We start from the raw sequence: 15,940 nt of genomic DNA, 5'->3' as shown, positions 1-15,940 counted from the left end.
GTTCATCCCAGGTTAGTGGTTCTCGAAAGCTTCCACCGGAATGCATCTGGTTAAGCCTTTTAAGGTACCACCTGGCGCCTTAAGGTTTGGTTTCTGCGATATCGCACAGACTTCTTTTCATCCCCAGCCCCATTCATTCTCCTCCATGGCATTCTCCACTTCTGCCGCGCATCCTAAATCCCCGCCTGTCACTCACTCACACGCATCCTCACGTTCATCCACCCAAGCGCCAAGGAGACACGCCCCCTTTCTTCCTGCCTTGTCTCTTCCCTTGTCAACCAGGCCAGGAGTCTCCTCTTTTTCTTCTCTGCCTCATTTCTTGCATCCTCACGCCACCAGTTCTTTCTGGTATGGACAGAAAGAGATGCAAAGGTGACCATGAGTCTGGTCCTCACCCGGCATTTCATTGATGACTTTTTGTAGGGACAGGTTGTTCTGGATGACTTTCAGCAGGCCTGATTTATTGGCATGCACTTGATAAGCCTTAGGCATCTACTTAGCTTTCCTATGTCAGATCATTTAATTCCTGGCAAGGGGTACACTTCAACATTTTAGGTTCATTACGTGTACAGTATGCAATTGATGGAGCTGCAGTGGCTCAAGTGGTTAAGACGCTGAACTCTTAACCGAGTTGCCGCATGACGAAGTGAGCTCCCGTCTCTGGCCCCAGCTCCTGCCAACCTAGCAGTTTGAAAGCAAGAAATTGCAAGTAGATAAATAGGGACCACCTCGGTGGGAAGGGAACAGCGTTCCGTGCGCCTTGGTGTTTAGTCATGCCGGCCACATGACCACGGAAACGTCTTCGGACAGCGCTAGCTCTTCGGCTTTGAAACGGAGATGAGCACCGCAACCCTAGAGTCGGACTCGACTGGCTTTCGAGCAAGGGAACCTTTACTTTTTTACTGTTAGAGAATCTTTGCTTCCATTTTGATCCTTTATTAATGCAAGGAGAGCAATTACATGTGTCCATAAAAATCTTACCCAAAGACAACCAGCTCACAGGCAAGGAACCTCTTCTAATAAAAGGCTGCCAACCAATTCATCTTCCTATTTGTATAGGTTTTTAAAAGAATCTTCTAACAGTAGCTAGCTGTCAAGTTCAGTTACTGTTCCCCTACATTCCTGACCATATCTGTGACAAGGTACTTACCGTGTGAGTGACCCGTTCAAGTGTAAAGTTAGCCTACGGGCAATCAGTTGCCCAGGTATGTCTCTGGTGGGTAGGTGTGTTGGTCTGAAGCAGAGGAACAAAGCTTGAGTCCAGCGGCACCTTTAAGACCAACAAAGTTTTATTCAAGGTGAGCTTTCGTGTGCACACACACTTGTGCTTGTCTGAAGAAGTGTGTGTGCACATGACAGCTCGCCTTGAATAAAACTTTGTTGGCCTTAAAGGTGCCACTGGACTCAAACTTTGCTCTCTAGGTATGTGTGCTACTGATATGCTAACTGCATGGGAATGGACCAAGTTAAAGTAGGGAGTTAATGTCTGTTGGAGCACATGTGGAATGTAGCTAGCTAGCTTATCCCACCCTTCCTCGCAAATGACTCTCACCTGCCTTGTGTTGTGGCAAGCATTTGGCCCATGGATGTAGTCAAGGGTATTTTGCTCCTGGGTGTCACTCCTGTCAGATTATGAAAGAGGAAATAGGGTGGTGGTTATGGGTGGGACTGTCAGGTGTGGTGCCAAAGGCTGAATGAAAGATGAGAGAAGGCAGCAATGACTCCTCTTATTCAGCTCCTTTGTTGTTATTTCCAGAGCATTTAACATGTACAAGGTGCTGATCTGTTTTTTTTGTAGCTGCATCCTGTCCTTCGTCTTGGGAGTATATAGCATTTTACTCTGATAACAACCCTATGAAGTAAGTTAGGTTTGAGAGTTGATGGGTTGGATCCAGATAGCTTTTGGACTGGTGAAAAAGGAAGAACCATCAAAAGGGCTCTGCTGGAGATCATGGAATCTGCATGGAGAAAAAGCCATGTGGAACACAGGCTGTAAAGCTAGCTGGATCCAACCCAATGCCATGCCTAAGATCACATAGTGACCTTAGTAGCAGGGTAGGAATTTAAACCTAGGTCTCTACAGTCGGACATTGCTCCACCCTTTGCTTCCTTGAGGACTACACAGCCACATTCAGGCATTGTGATAAACGGTGATTTGATCAAACCTCTGTTTTTTATGAGGTCTGAATGTAAGTGGTAAAATAAACAGGTTTATTGGTTGTTACCAATTTAGAATTTCAATCTAGTGTTTGTGCCTTTGGTACTCATCATGGCTTGTTTTATATCTCAGTTTGCAACCCAGTTTGTTGAATTGCATTGTTCTTTATGGGTGCCTGGTCTTTGCTGGAAAGTGGAGAGGAAACAAAAAGTAAACTGGGGTTTGTTACATCAGCATTTCTACAAGTCATGGTTTACTGTGATGGCTGAATGCACCCAAAGTGTACATTTCTTATTTCACAAACAAAATATTTGCTTGTAACTTACAGGGCAAACATCCTGATTCCTAGCTGCCACAAAATTATGTGTAATAGGCCAGTGAACTCATTCATTTGGATGGTGTAAGCACTGTGCTCTATTTCTTTACTCATTTTTTTAAAAGTATATTTTGAATCTCATGATTTCATAGATACTCAGCAACAAAATGTGAAATGAGTATAATTAATACATGATTGCCATTTGGGGGTGGAGAGGGAAGAAGCCTGTAACAATATCTTAGGCAGAAGACATTTTTTTATTTGGGTCATGTAACCTTATTTTTGTGGCATGATGTCCCAAGAGGAAAGTTGACCCGGAACTTTTTGATCTGGAGATGATCTGTGTGTCATTAAGCACTCTGGCCTTCCATTTCAAGCTGTATTTTTGGCTTAGGGGATTTAAAAGCTGGAGGGGATGGAGGCTGACAGGGATCTGTGGTATTTTGGCTACATTTGGCAGGCTTTTGCAAAATACAAGAAAATGAAATGCTGCCTTGTAGGTGGGGATAAGGGTACTGCAAGGAGTTCACAGCTTTAGATATCAGGGATTGCCCAAATTTTGGGGACTGATTTGGTAACCAAATGCCAGGGTTGCACCTGAAATCTCTTTCTGATTAAATTTTCACCATGACCTCATTCTTTATGTAGCTGAAACAGTGGTGGTGTTCTGTCATGGTGCAGGGTGTGGCTTCTCCTTGATCGTTTTTGTTTATAAAGGGCTTAAAGAAAATGCTTTCGGAATATAAAAATCCTTATCCTCATGTCAAACTGGGGTTATCTAGCCTCTCTGACCAGTACTTTATTATTCATGCCACTGAGGCAGAAGGTGTTTCTTCAGGTACATCTGTTGGCTTTGTCTCTTACTTAGACTGGCTGTTGTGCTAGGGTTATCAGGGGTACTGTGGAGTGTGGAGCTGCGGTGGCTCAAGTGGTTAAGACGCTGAACTGTAGGCTGTGGAAGGTCAGTAGTTCAGCAGTTCGAGACCCGGGTGCCGCATGACGGAGTGAGCTCCCGTCTCTAGTTCCAGCTCCTGCCAACCTAGCAGTTCGAAAGCAAGAAATTGCAAGTAGATAAATAGGTACCGCTTTGATGGGAAGGTAACAGCGTTCCGTGCACCTTGGTGTTTAGTCATGCCGGCCACATGACAACGGAAACATCTTCGGACAGCGCTGGCTCTTCGGCTTTGAAACGGAGATGAGCACCGCAACCCTAGAGTCGGATTTGACTGGCTTTCGAGCAAGGGAACCTTTACCTTTACCTTTTACTGTGGAGTGTGGGGTCAGCAATATAGGACGTTCATTATGCCACCTGGAAAGCTAATACTCTGGAATAAGGACCATGGCTTTTTAGATAAGGAAATTGGCAACTGCATCTTCTTCCTGCTTCAAAGTGACAGACTGGTAACAAACTGTCTTGATGTCTCCAGCCTAAAGCGTCTCAATGTGGCAACAGATGAAACAGGTCTGAAACAAAGTGGAAAGCAAGCTGGGAAGCCCTGTTCTGTTATAAGCTTTTTAAAAAGCCAGGAAATTTTCAACCTAGATGATAGGAAAACAGAAACTTGCATGCATATAAATTCATTTATAAACCAGTGTGGCTTTAAACAGGAAAAAAAGTTATAGGCCATATAAATACCTTTCTATTAGAACTACGTAGAATGCCACAAAATAGTGAATGCAAGCTTTGGAGTTCCTCAGAACTATTCACCAGGCTAGCTGTTAAGCACAAAAAAAGAGACGGAGGGGGAAAGAAAGAGAGAGAATGTGGTAAAAAATGTCTTCTTGCAGATTATAACTTTCTGACAATAGACTAGGGTAAATGTGTTCACATGGTGAAAAATGGAAATCAGATTTTAAATTAAATCAGAGGCGATAGTGTATAGGACTCTTATTTTACGTAGTTGTCCTAGAAAGGGTTTTAGTAAATGGAAGATGATCTTAGATTACTGCTTTTGAGGGTTACATCTATTTTATTTATTTGCTGCTTCTCACGGCCTCTGGTGCAATTTGAAATCCATTTTGTACCTCTCATCATGTAATGCAATTAAGTCTGCAGTATCTCCATCATCAGAAAGGTAAAAACTGCCCCCCCCCCTAATGTGTGTGAGGTGTATAACATCCAGCCAGATAAAGAGTTTGGGGGAACTCTAAATCTTGGGCTTATAGCTTTTTGACATTTTAGTTGGTTTTAACGAAAAGGGATTGCCTTACTGTTGTATTTTGGATTTTTCCCCATGGATCAACACAATATTTTCTATTATACTCAGAATATAACAATGGCTGTTACTGGGGAGTGGTGACAGCACCAGCTCTGCCTTCCAAAATTGTTCTCTCAAGCAAGGGAAAAACTCTTTGTTGTTGGTTCCTGTACTTTGCCTGTCTGCTTATACACACACAAGGACAGGGTCAGGAGCTACTTGTGAATAGTGGCTTGCTGTCTCAAGCATCATACTGTTACACTTCCAAGTAGATCTGATGGTAAGGAGAACTCCAGCTTGCTTCTTTCAGTAGGCTGAATCCTTTTCAAATAGATGCTGGCAACCAGCAGTCTTTTGTTCTAGCCCGTTTGGGGGGCAGGGGTGTGAAGGAAGAAATCCTGCTTTCCTCCTTGTGAGTGAAGATGACCAGAAACTGTGCACTTTGAGGGGATCTACTTGTGATTAAGCATCCTAGTCTTCCATTTCAAGCTGTGAGCATGCTTTTTCTCTTGCAGTGCCTGTCTAGACATTGCAAGGAAATTAGGCTCCCTGTAATGAGACACTTGCTTCCCAGTGACAAAACCTGAAAGTGGAGACCTAATCAGATACAGTACTTGGGATATGGTCTGGATTATGCCAGGTGTTCCTAGGATGCATTGATCCTTGTGTGTGTGTGTGTGTGTGTGTGTGTATAAATTTTGAGTTGCATCTAGTAATAGGACCAGAGAATCCCAGTTTCTCACCTTGTGGTCTGGCTAAGGCTTGCTCAGCATCCGCTTGCCTGAGAAGTGCTCTTTCAAAGTCAAAGACTCATATCCCAGAGTAGAGCAATGAGGTGATTATAGTCTGTTCTAAAAGTAGGTCACTGCTGTTGTCTGAAGCGACATGGAAGAGGGCCATGGACAAAATAACCTCAGGTCTCTTTCTCAGCTGTGTCTGGAAGGTGCTCACGTACAGTTAGGAGGCAAGAGGGCGAATAAGAGTTCACATAAAAGCTTCTTCTTACATAAGCATTTATGTGTTGAGAGGCATAAGTGTCAGTTTTCATGGCTGGAAAAATCCAAGATCCTTGTAAACCTAGTGACTAGGTATGGCACCTGGGGATTTCAGTAGCCCAGTTTTGTGCAACATAGGCGCCTAAAACACTAAAGTTAGTGCCAAAGAATTAGCCATTTTTTTCCAGCTGTGTCTTGCTAGAATCTGCCTTAGGGAACAAACAGCAAAAATTGATGGCATTGACAGTAGAGCAGTAGAGAATGCTATAAAGGTTACGACTGTATACATAGTTCTCGACAAGTGATTTTAAAAGGTAAGAATGTTGACTGAGAATGGGAACCCAGGTGTCATGGCTACTCTCAGGTACAAATGATCATGTCACCCTCTCAGTGGCAAAATCAATAGGCACAATAATCAAACATAAGAGAAATAATACTGAGTAAGGTCTTTTAAAATATTTTTTGTTCTAATTTCTGCTTGAGGTGATAGCCGTATGAGCAGTACTAGACAGACAGACAATGGGGAAAGTGTGTGTGAGTGAGACAGAAATGCAGTGATGTTGAACAGCAAAAAGAGAGATGGGAGTGAAGTGTTCTAATTGGATGAGAGGATGTGACTGAGGGGATTACATATATAGATAGATACAGATATATTTGAGAGAGGTTAAGACAAAAGGCAGTTTGTTTTTAGGTCTTTTTAGGTAGGGCTAGGGTAGGTAGGTAGGGTTTCTATAAAGTTAGGTAGATGGAAAAATATATTAGTGGTAGGATTAGAAAAGGTTAGGTTTATTGTGTATTTCTTAACACTGTGTTTCTTGAAATAAAGTTGATTCTTATTCATTTTACTTACTAACATGTCTTTGAAGGTTCTGCTGAAATTGAAGATTAATGGTTTCAGAAGTAAACCTAACAGTAGATATCCCTCTGTACCAAATGGGTATTGAACGTGGGTCCAGTGTGATCCTGGTGGCAGCATAATTTCTGGGAACTAAAGGAGATTGGGAAAACGGCTGCCATTCAGTGAAGGAAGTGTCACACTGGTCCTCTGGAAAATAAGTTTTTTGACATTGCTTGAAGAGTTGGAGGAGAAAGATTGACAACAAGCGCAAATAGAATCTACCAAGTAAGCTAAGCCAATGATTGTAGATTCTTACTAGGAAACAATGGGGGTGTAAATATTTTAATAAATAAATTGGAATAGGTGGGCTGAAAGCCAAGCATGTGTTTGCGGGGCGGCGTTAGAACAGGGTGATATTTTAAATAAATACAGAGGGCAAAGACATCCGATTAGAGTCTTCATCCCAGTTTAGAGAAGGTAGTTGTGGTTTATAGGAAAACAAAACTCTCTATGTAGTTGATACACATTCTTTAGCCTGCTTTTTGTTACCTAGGATTCAAAGGCTCCAGCTTCACTGATCTGGGTGGCATAATTGTCTGTCCTGCCTCTCCTCTCCAGACAACAGGGCCAAGTACAGCATGGTTCTGGAAGGAAGATGGGTTCTACTCGAGTGACTGCGAAGGAACTGTGTGAAAATGATGACCTGGCGACTACTTTAGTGCTTGACTCCTACCTCGGATTTAAGACCCATAAGATGAACGTGAGGTGAGGGACAGAGATCCCAAATGTTTGGAGCTTTTTGGCCTGCATTAAATTTGAGGGGTAGGGGACCAAAAGGGCTTGGACTACTAGAAAGTAAGGACTGAAAGCAATGAAGAGAGCTGTGTGTTTTACTCTTCTGCTCTATTCCTCCAGTCCCCTGCCAGCCATCAGAAGAAAGCACCATTTGCGGGAGGCAGTGGAAGCCTTCCGGAAGCGCAGAGACCTAGAAGCGGCTTACCAGGCTTTGATGCAGGGAGGATGGGCCTGCCAGTACTTTCAGAACCGGAGCCGTCAGCAGGAGGCTGCCTTCAAGACTCATGTACAATTTTTATAGCTTGTCTACTTCTGGGGGAGGATGGGAATGGAGAGTCTTTAGGAAGTCTTAGGTTCTCTGAATAGGGTGCTGTGGGTTGAGCTGGGAGTAGCAGGCTAAGATGTAGACTTACGGTTGGTAGATTCTAACTGGCTGTAAGCTTTTGTCTCTTAAAGGTTGCACTCCTGTGAGAAACTCCCACTGGATATAGTAGGACTTACTTATAAACATAGAATTATGAAGTTGGAAGGGACCTCCAGGGTCATCTAGTCCAATCCCTTGCACAATGCAGGAAATTCACAAATACATCCCCTCCCCACACCCCCAGTGACCGCTGTTCCATGCCCAGAAGTTGACAAAAAAACCTCCAGGATCTCCAGCCAAACTGGCCTGGAGAAAAATTTCTTCCTGACCCCTACTTCTCAGTAGACATACGTTGGCTTAGTCTGCATGGCTTCTGCTGCATGAAGGGGAGTCGTTTTCCCTACCTCCTTTAGTTCCCAAAAACTATGTTGCCACCCTTCCTCCTTTCTTTGTGGGAACCAGTCCTGGATGACATATAAAGTTTCTTGCTGCCAGGTAGCTTTAGAAGCAGCAGCCAGGGACTAAGATGCATGCATTTTGTGGGAGGGGACAGCTCCAGAAGGTGGGAAGTGGAACTAAGAGATACCGTGGCTTTTCTGGGGGAAGCTGGGTTTGTTATACCAGGGGAGCGCTAAAAGGGGCATTAAGCTGTCTTAGATGTGGGGTAGGCCTGGTGCCAATAAGATCATGTTGAGCCCTGAGCCCATGTTGGAAGGGCGGGATACAAATTTAATAAATAAATAAATCATGTTCTTTCTGGGAGGACATTCTGAGAGGATAGACTTATGGACTGTGGGTGTTGGTTCTCTCCTCCCTAGATATTTCGCTACCTTCGCATTTTCCTACCTGAGAGTGGTTTTGCTATCAGGCCCTGTAGTCGCTATTCCCTGGAAGTAAATGGGGCCCGGGTTGTCGCTACGAAGTCATGGTAGGTTTGTGATGCTGAATACTCCCCACCTGTACCCCCTTGTCTCAGTATAATTCATTTCTCCCTTAGAAACACCCTTTATGCCAATGATAGTAGCTCGGGAGCCACTTGTGGCTCTACTGAGCACCATTCCCCAATACGGCCCTGCCTCATGTTCCAAGAAAGTGAGCAAGACCATTGCTGGGGAGGGCATGTGTTTGACATGTGTTCCCTCCTTGAAACAGTAGCCACCAAATGGATTGGAGGATGGGTTAGTCTTCCTAAGCTCTGGGTCTGGTATTATGGGTGGAAGGGCCCATCCTTTCAAACACCTCCCCTGCCCTTTGTGGCCTCTCCACTCAGGTGGCTGCTGGGAGGAGAGCAAGCTTCAGAGAAGAGAGGGTCAAACCACTACGACACTAGCTACCCAGGAAAAGAGCAAGCCGGTCACAGTGGTGATGGTGGTTTTATTCCTTTCTCCCCAACCAGCTTGATCTCCTCTTGGTGCCTTGGCAGTCTCATTCTCTTGACCAGCCTGCTGTGCCTCGTGTTGAGGCAAGAGCAAGAAGGCAGAGAGGAGTCCCTTCCATTCACATTCACAAGATAACACAGAGGCTGGCTATGGGGAGAAACAAGCCTAAATGCACAAAAGTAATTTGGTAATTGGGCTACAGTTATATATTGAATATAGATATATTGTATACTTGTGTGTGTTTGGGGTGGCACACAGAGTCACATGGCTCTTTTGGTTGATGGTAATGGTGAATTTTGGAGCTGTGGTGGCTTAAGTGGTTAAGACGCTGAACTGCAGGCTGTGGAAGGTCGGTAGTTCAGCAGTTCGAGACCTGAGTGTGCCGCATGACGGAGGGAGCTCCCATCTCTAGTTCCAGCTCCTGTCAACCTAGCAGTTCGAAAGCAAGAAATTGCAAGTAGATAAATAGGTACCACTTCGGTGGGAAGGTAACAGCGTTCTGTGTGCCTTGGTGTTTAGTCATGCCGGCCACATGACCACGGAAATGTCTTCGGACAACGCTGGCTCTTCGGCTTGGAAATGGAGATGAGCACCGCAACCCTAGAGTCAGATTCGACTGGCTTTCGAGCAAGGGAAACCTTTACCTTTACCTAATTGTGAATTTGGCTCCCTCCAAGCCACAGAGAGAGGAGCACTGAATGCCAGTCTGATTAAGACTTTGTATAAGCACACATAAACTTTGCCACTTTGGATCTCTTGTTTAAGGTGAAAGCTGGGATACAATTATTTTATGCTAAATTAATGACCCTCTCCTAGAGCTTGGAACCAGGGTGGGGGACTCTGTTGGCCTGTGGGGTCATTTTTCTCCCTTCCCCCATAAGGAAGAAGAATGACAAGCTGGAGCTTTTGGAGGGCTACATTGCAGAATTGACGGAACCAGATGAGAGCCTTCTGCGTACAGGGGAAAATGACTTCAGCATCATGTACTCCACGCGGAAACAATGTGCCCAGCTCTGGCTGGGACCGGCTGCCTTCATTAATCATGGTATGTGAGGGCTCCTGGTTCAGCCTCTTGTTCCTTACTCTGTAGGCTTTCTACTTATTCTCACCCCCACCCCAGTCTTGCAGTTCTGCTAAGACTCTTCTCCCTGACCGGGTTTCTACACCAGGGAAGTCTGTTTGGAATATGTTGTGCAGATTTTTTTTTTTGGGGGGGGGGGGGTTATTTGTATAATAAAGGCTCCTTCCACAGAAGTATTAAATATAGCTTAACGAGTGTAGGCTCATAGAAGGAGCCTCTCACTGTGTTTCAGTCCCTCTTCTGTGAGCCAGTTTGGTGTAGTGGTCAAGTGCGTGGACTCTAATCTGGGAGAACCGGGTTTGATTCACCACTCCTCCACTTGCACCTGGCTGGATGACCTTGGGCAAGCCATAACTCTGGCACAGCTGTTCTTGAAAAAGAGCAGTTTCTGTCAAGAGCTCTTCTGCAAAGCAGTGGCTGTTGATGGAGGGTCCGGTATCAGTTGAGCTGGGCCAGGCTAATGGAAAGGATCTTGCTCTGTCGTTCCCTCTCCCTCTCCTGCAGAATGACTGGTGGTTGAAGGGAATCCTAGAGGGCAGGACCTGGCTAACAGGGAGGGAGGCTGATGGGAAGGGTCACGGTCACCTTTCCTTGATGTGCTTGTATGTGTGAAATACTCTCTACCTGTGTGTGTGAAATACTGCACAGTTTCGAGATAATATTTTTTAGGGTTTTGAATATTTTGGCAAGTATTGGGAGAAAACAAGAAGAGAGGTGTATGTTGCTTGTTAAGACAGATGGGCTGTAGGAACAGGGAAAAAGGAGATGGTACAGTCCTGTTACAAAAAACCTAGGCTGCCATCAAAAAGGTGTTAAGAATCTGTTGAGCTTTCATGTTATCTTTTACTGACACATTTGTGTGGAGATAGTCTCATACGAGAGCTCCCCAGACCTGTACTGAGAACTGCTGATCTTAGGCTACCTTGATCAGAACTTTGAAAGACAAAGTTGTCATGTGATTACTGTAATGATCACATGCCTAAAATAGCTGTCTGCATCCAACTGCAGAAAGGAGGGAGAAATGCCCTTCAAACTTTTCCTGGAAGCCCCACCCCTGGTTCATTGGAATCCTTGTTTACTACCACCCTTGGTTTTCAAGCTTTTCTTCACGACTGTAAGATTAGATTATCACGATGCACATTATCTAAGCCTAATTTTGCTTAAACTCTTAATTACTTTGAGAGAGAGCAGCAGAAGATGTTCTTTACTCCAGCCTGTAAGAGGGATGTAAGGAAGAAGAAACAAGTGGTCCATTATTTTTATAATTTGTGTTTGTCTCTCTCCATCCCCATCCCCATCCCTACCTCTTCCTATACAATTTGTCCTTCACAATGGACCCTTTCAGACTGCAGGCCGAATTGTAAGGTAAGTTACTAGTGTCTTCTGGCTGGGGTTGGCGGTACTACGTATTAAAAGAACCAATGCTCGGCATATGACGTAAGCCCTGCAGACTCGCTCCATAAACTTGGTTCTGACTGTGGCATCCAGTCAAGGTGCAGAATTCTCAGGGTATTTTGGTAGAGTCTGGAAGACAAGGGAAGCAGTGCCCTAGAAACAATTGGGAGGGGGAGGGAGATTTGTGAACTGTAAAAGCTCCACCTCCTGGTTCCTGGAAACCCAGCCCATCTCTCTCACTCTACCAGGCACAGACTGCCAGACATTTCTTCTCCATCTCATAGACTGGAAACTATTTTATTTATCAAGACAGGGGAGAACCAGAAAAAAATAAATCTGACAGCCTCTGTTGGCACCTGTTGTTCTGCTTCTGGGACATTTGGACTGGAAGAACTAAGGAGTCAGGAAGCAAATGGTGTTTTGTGGCTTAGAGTAGCCACAGGTGGGAGCTGAAACTCCTGCAGTCTCTGAAAAAGGAAAGGACAGAGGAGGAGTCCATTGGATTTTTATGGGGAGGGGGTTAAAAGGGACACCCTGGTCCCCAGCAGTCCAGGTTTTCTTTTGTTTCCTACCATTCTTCTCCCTTACTACATTGTTTATCTCCGTGGCAGTTTGTCCCAATGGATGGGAATACGGCGTGCGTCAAGGTGCTGCGGGACATTGAGCCAGAAGATGAGATCACATGCTTCTATGGCGACGGCTTCTTTGGGGAGGACAATGAGCTGTGCGAGTGCTGCACTTGTGAAAGGTGAGTGCTTTGAGAGCTTGGAGTTGGCAGAGGGGAGGGGTGGGGAGTAGTGTACATCATGGAGTTTCCAGAAGTGGAGTAAGGTTGTGGTTTTTTAAAAAAGGGCTGGGTCCTTAGGTTCTCCTTTTTTATCGCCTCTTTCAGGAAGGGGGAAGGAGCTTTCCGATTCCTGAATCGGACACCTTCGCAATCTACCTCAGTCCATGACAAATATCTTTTGAGAGAGACAGATGGCCGTCTGCAGCGGTGGAAAGGCCAGATGTGCAAGCTGGCTCAGCGCAGCGTAAAAACAAGGCGCAAGTCCCGGCGCAGGAGGGCCCGATCACGGGGTGAGATTTGCAAGGGTGACTTGCTGAAACCTGTGCAAGTGTGGTGGGGCTTGGTCATTTGCTCAGAGTAGTTTTGTTAATAGAGGAGAGCCTCCCCGTTTCTGCCTGCCATTGCTTGCCCACGTTCTCCCTTCCATCCCACGTTCTGCCACTACAGGGCTTGTTCCACAGCCTGGAAGAGTCGTGTGGAGTCATTTTAGCTCTCTTCTCCTCTGGCAGTATTAATAGCACTGTGGTTTGGGTTGAAGAGAGCACCTGAAAACTGCCACCTTTCCTAGGGCTAGGGAGAGGCGACCCAGAGAGATCTGTGCTTCTGGAAAGAAACGGTATGGGGCTGCACTTCTTAGAGGTTTTGGGAGGCTTGCATCACCTTTTAGAGGCTTTGGGGGAAAGTTCTGTAGTGGGAGGAGGAGGAGGAGGAGCAGGCAGTGCCACTTGTTTGTATACTAGAGTTGCCAATTTCCCAGGTGGGGCCTGGAGATTTCCCAGAATTATAGTATCTTCAGAATACAGAGATTGGTTCCCCAGGAGAATATGGCTGCTTTGGAGGCTCTATGGCATTATATCCAACTGAGGTCCTTCCCCTGCTCTCCTGAGGCTCCACCCTCAGAGCTCCAGAAATTTCCCAAACTGGAGTGTACTGAAGAACAATAGATAGCCATGCAAGTGCTGAATTGTACCTATGACTCTGTTGGATTAGGTTGGGATTACCAAGTGGGTGGGGAATGGTTCTGGAAACCAACTTTCCTTTTCCTTCTCCAGGTGCCCTGCGCAAATCCACCCTACACTGGAGATTCAGACTCCTCAAGCCTCTGTACATCCCATTGCACGATTGCCTGGCTTGCGGGGCACGTAGGTGCAAGATCCGTAAGGAGCTACTGGTGTACCTGCCTCCTTGTCCTCCTTCCATGTTACCTGCCTTGCACCGCTGGCGTTCTTTGCATAACAATAGAAGCCGTTTGATGGCCCTAAGAGACTGTTCTTTCACAGGAACGCACAACAGGCCTGTGATCTCAGGCTGGGCAGAACGGCGCAGCTTGTTTGTGGATCTTGGCAAGAGAGTGACCATGGACTTGGCAGTGTTTGAGAGAGAAGTAGAATGTGGGACGGGGAAGACAGAGCCACATAACAGCAATAGGGAGCTTGGGCAGGGGTCTGAGGAGCATGGCACAGGAAATGTGGATAGGCATTATGAGGCTGGGCCATGTAGTTTAGGCTCTGAGGTGCTAGGCTCAGGGGATCAAGAGCCCCTTGGCTCCTCGGTCTCTTCTTCCTCCAGCCAACTGCTATACAGGACAAGGAGCATGACCCGGCATCAGGCCCAGGGTTTGCACAAAGTCCCGCTGTCCTCACCAGCAGTAGACCCCAAGCTTTCCCAGTATGCTCATGTTCATCTTGGAGGCGGGCAGCGCTGGCAGCAGCCCCCTCCTAACAGGATGGATAAGGACCAGGTAGAGGAACAGCACCCCCCTAAACAAATGCCTTCTTTCCCCCCTTTCATGCCACCCAAGCGGCTCCGACTGGTGGTGAGCCACGGTTCCATTGATCTTGAGGTGGCTTCCAGCTCTTGTGAAGAGCTGTCCTGATTGGGCTGATCTCCAGGTAAAGAAGAGACCCTGCTTTTTTCTGAACTTTGGTTGTTGAGAAGTCAGGACAAAAGCCACATACCAGAATTGGCCTGAAAGCATCTCTTGACACTCCACCCCCCCCCCCCAAATCATCTTATTGTACAGGGTAAGAAGAAATCTCTTCTGTCCTGGTGTGATACAGCCTCATACTCCTTGTGGGTATCTGTGCTAAGAATGCCACCCTGTAATCCATCTCTCTGTTTTTCCAATGCAGATTGTTTCAGTTGTCCCCTTCCAGGGAACTCTCTCCATCCCACCCGCACTTGCCCCCCACCCCTTTTTTTAAAAGCACACTACCACCTGGTCAAACCTTACTTCAGAACTCTGAAACGGAAGCCATACAGTCGGCTGCACGGATGCTTGGGACTCTCTCTCCTTGCCCTCTTTGATTAACTCTGCTTGCTCACCCAGTTGTTCCGCCTTTTGATTCTAGATGTCCTCACGCTCTGGTCTGTAGTAGTTTAACCATGGACTCCTCAGAGAAATGGACTACATGGTGCTTTGCTGTTCATTGGCCATACAGGGCCTATAATGATGGCATGGGTGAAGCTGACTTGTGGGTAAGAGAAGCCAACATCCAATCAGGGAAGCCTCTTATATCATTGTAAAAGCAAACAAACCAGCAACCACAAGTGCACATTTGCATGCAACCCATTTAGCTTAAAACTGATAGCTGCCATATGCTGAACAGGTTGATCTATGGAATTCCCCCTCCCCCCCTCCTTTGGGTGCCTACAGTAATAAGACATCTGATTTTCTACTTTTAAAACTAGGTTTGTATTGACTGGGTTTGTTGATTTGTTCCCTGATGGGGCTTTGACACTACATTGTTCTGGGGGTTTTGTGATACTGAAGGTTTTCAGGGTTTTTTTTTATTTGGTGTACAGTTCTCAGTTGACGGAATTTTATGCAAATATTCCGGATTGTGGTCTACCAGTAGAGAATGAGGTATTGTACTGACGAGTTCTGAACAAGGACTGCTTGGCTCAGAGCATTATGATAAGGTTCTGTCCCTCTGTGAGGTGCTGGTTTGAGCAGAATAAACAGTTCTGCTTGTGATGGTTGGGTTCCATTCAAAACCCATTGTTTAAAAAAGAAAGAAAGAAAAGAATCTTCTGTATATTTGCCTACTGGTCCAGTCTTGACGATTCTTAGGATTTTCAGCAGGTGGCGCTTCAAGTTTTCTCTTTTGGGTCACTGGGCTATGTAGAAATCTTAACTGAGGGTTAGCTGGGAATTGGAATCTAGCAGCTACTGGACCCTCTAGAGCCCTGTGGCAGCCTTTCCCTGTGAAGTTTTGCTTCATTGTTCAGGCAGAATTTCTGTATTGAACTTTGAAGTGTCAAGTTGAGAATATGCTTTGCCAGGAGTCAAAAGGAGGATCTGATTTCTTCCTTCCATTCCTTTTCTGTATGCTACCTGGCATGTTGCATTTCAGTCTTAGAGAGACTGTATAAGAGGCAGGTGCCTGCCTATGAATTACACTGGTGTCCCTTGTTCCTTGAGGTCTGTCTTCAAGAAACTGTAGAGCTGCTTTGAAGAGTTTTGGCTCCAGGACAGATGTGTTTAGACAACCTGTTTTTCACGGATCTTCAGGCTCAAGTGCCGGTTCCTGGGATATTACTTGTGTGGGTTTGGTTTTTTTTTTAGCGGTTTTTAGAGGTAGTTTTGTGATGTACGAAGGAGGAAGTTGCAGCTAGGAGAATTTATTACTGA

At 45.7% G+C, this 15,940-nt stretch overlaps 1 protein-coding gene across 1 annotated transcript in view; it reads left to right on the top strand.

Moving 5' to 3' along the window:
- KMT5C (lysine (K)-specific methyltransferase 5C) overlaps window positions 1-14,298 on the top strand; it is a 14,807-nt gene extending 509 nt beyond the window's left edge. The window contains exons 2-9 of the mRNA XM_015420763.1: window positions 7,124-7,270; window positions 7,421-7,586; window positions 8,483-8,592; window positions 9,925-10,088; window positions 11,470-11,489; window positions 12,131-12,267; window positions 12,412-12,596; window positions 13,359-14,298. Of these exons, the coding sequence (XP_015276249.1) occupies window positions 7,161-7,270; window positions 7,421-7,586; window positions 8,483-8,592; window positions 9,925-10,088; window positions 11,470-11,489; window positions 12,131-12,267; window positions 12,412-12,596; window positions 13,359-14,182 (1,716 nt within the window). The 5' untranslated portion in view covers window positions 7,124-7,160 and the 3' untranslated portion in view covers window positions 14,183-14,298. The remainder of the gene's footprint in view (window positions 1-7,123; window positions 7,271-7,420; window positions 7,587-8,482; window positions 8,593-9,924; window positions 10,089-11,469; window positions 11,490-12,130; window positions 12,268-12,411; window positions 12,597-13,358) is intronic.
- Window positions 14,299-15,940: the final 1,642 nt, after the last annotated feature.

This window comes from Gekko japonicus, unplaced genomic scaffold (assembly GCF_001447785.1).
Source record: "Gekko japonicus isolate JY-2015 unplaced genomic scaffold, Gekko_japonicus_V1.1 scaffold1715, whole genome shotgun sequence".
In the NCBI taxonomy this organism is placed as follows: Eukaryota; Metazoa; Chordata; class Lepidosauria; order Squamata; family Gekkonidae; genus Gekko; species Gekko japonicus.
The sequence above is the reverse complement of the archived record's forward strand: the minus strand, read 5'-3'. Positions and strand labels throughout refer to the sequence as shown.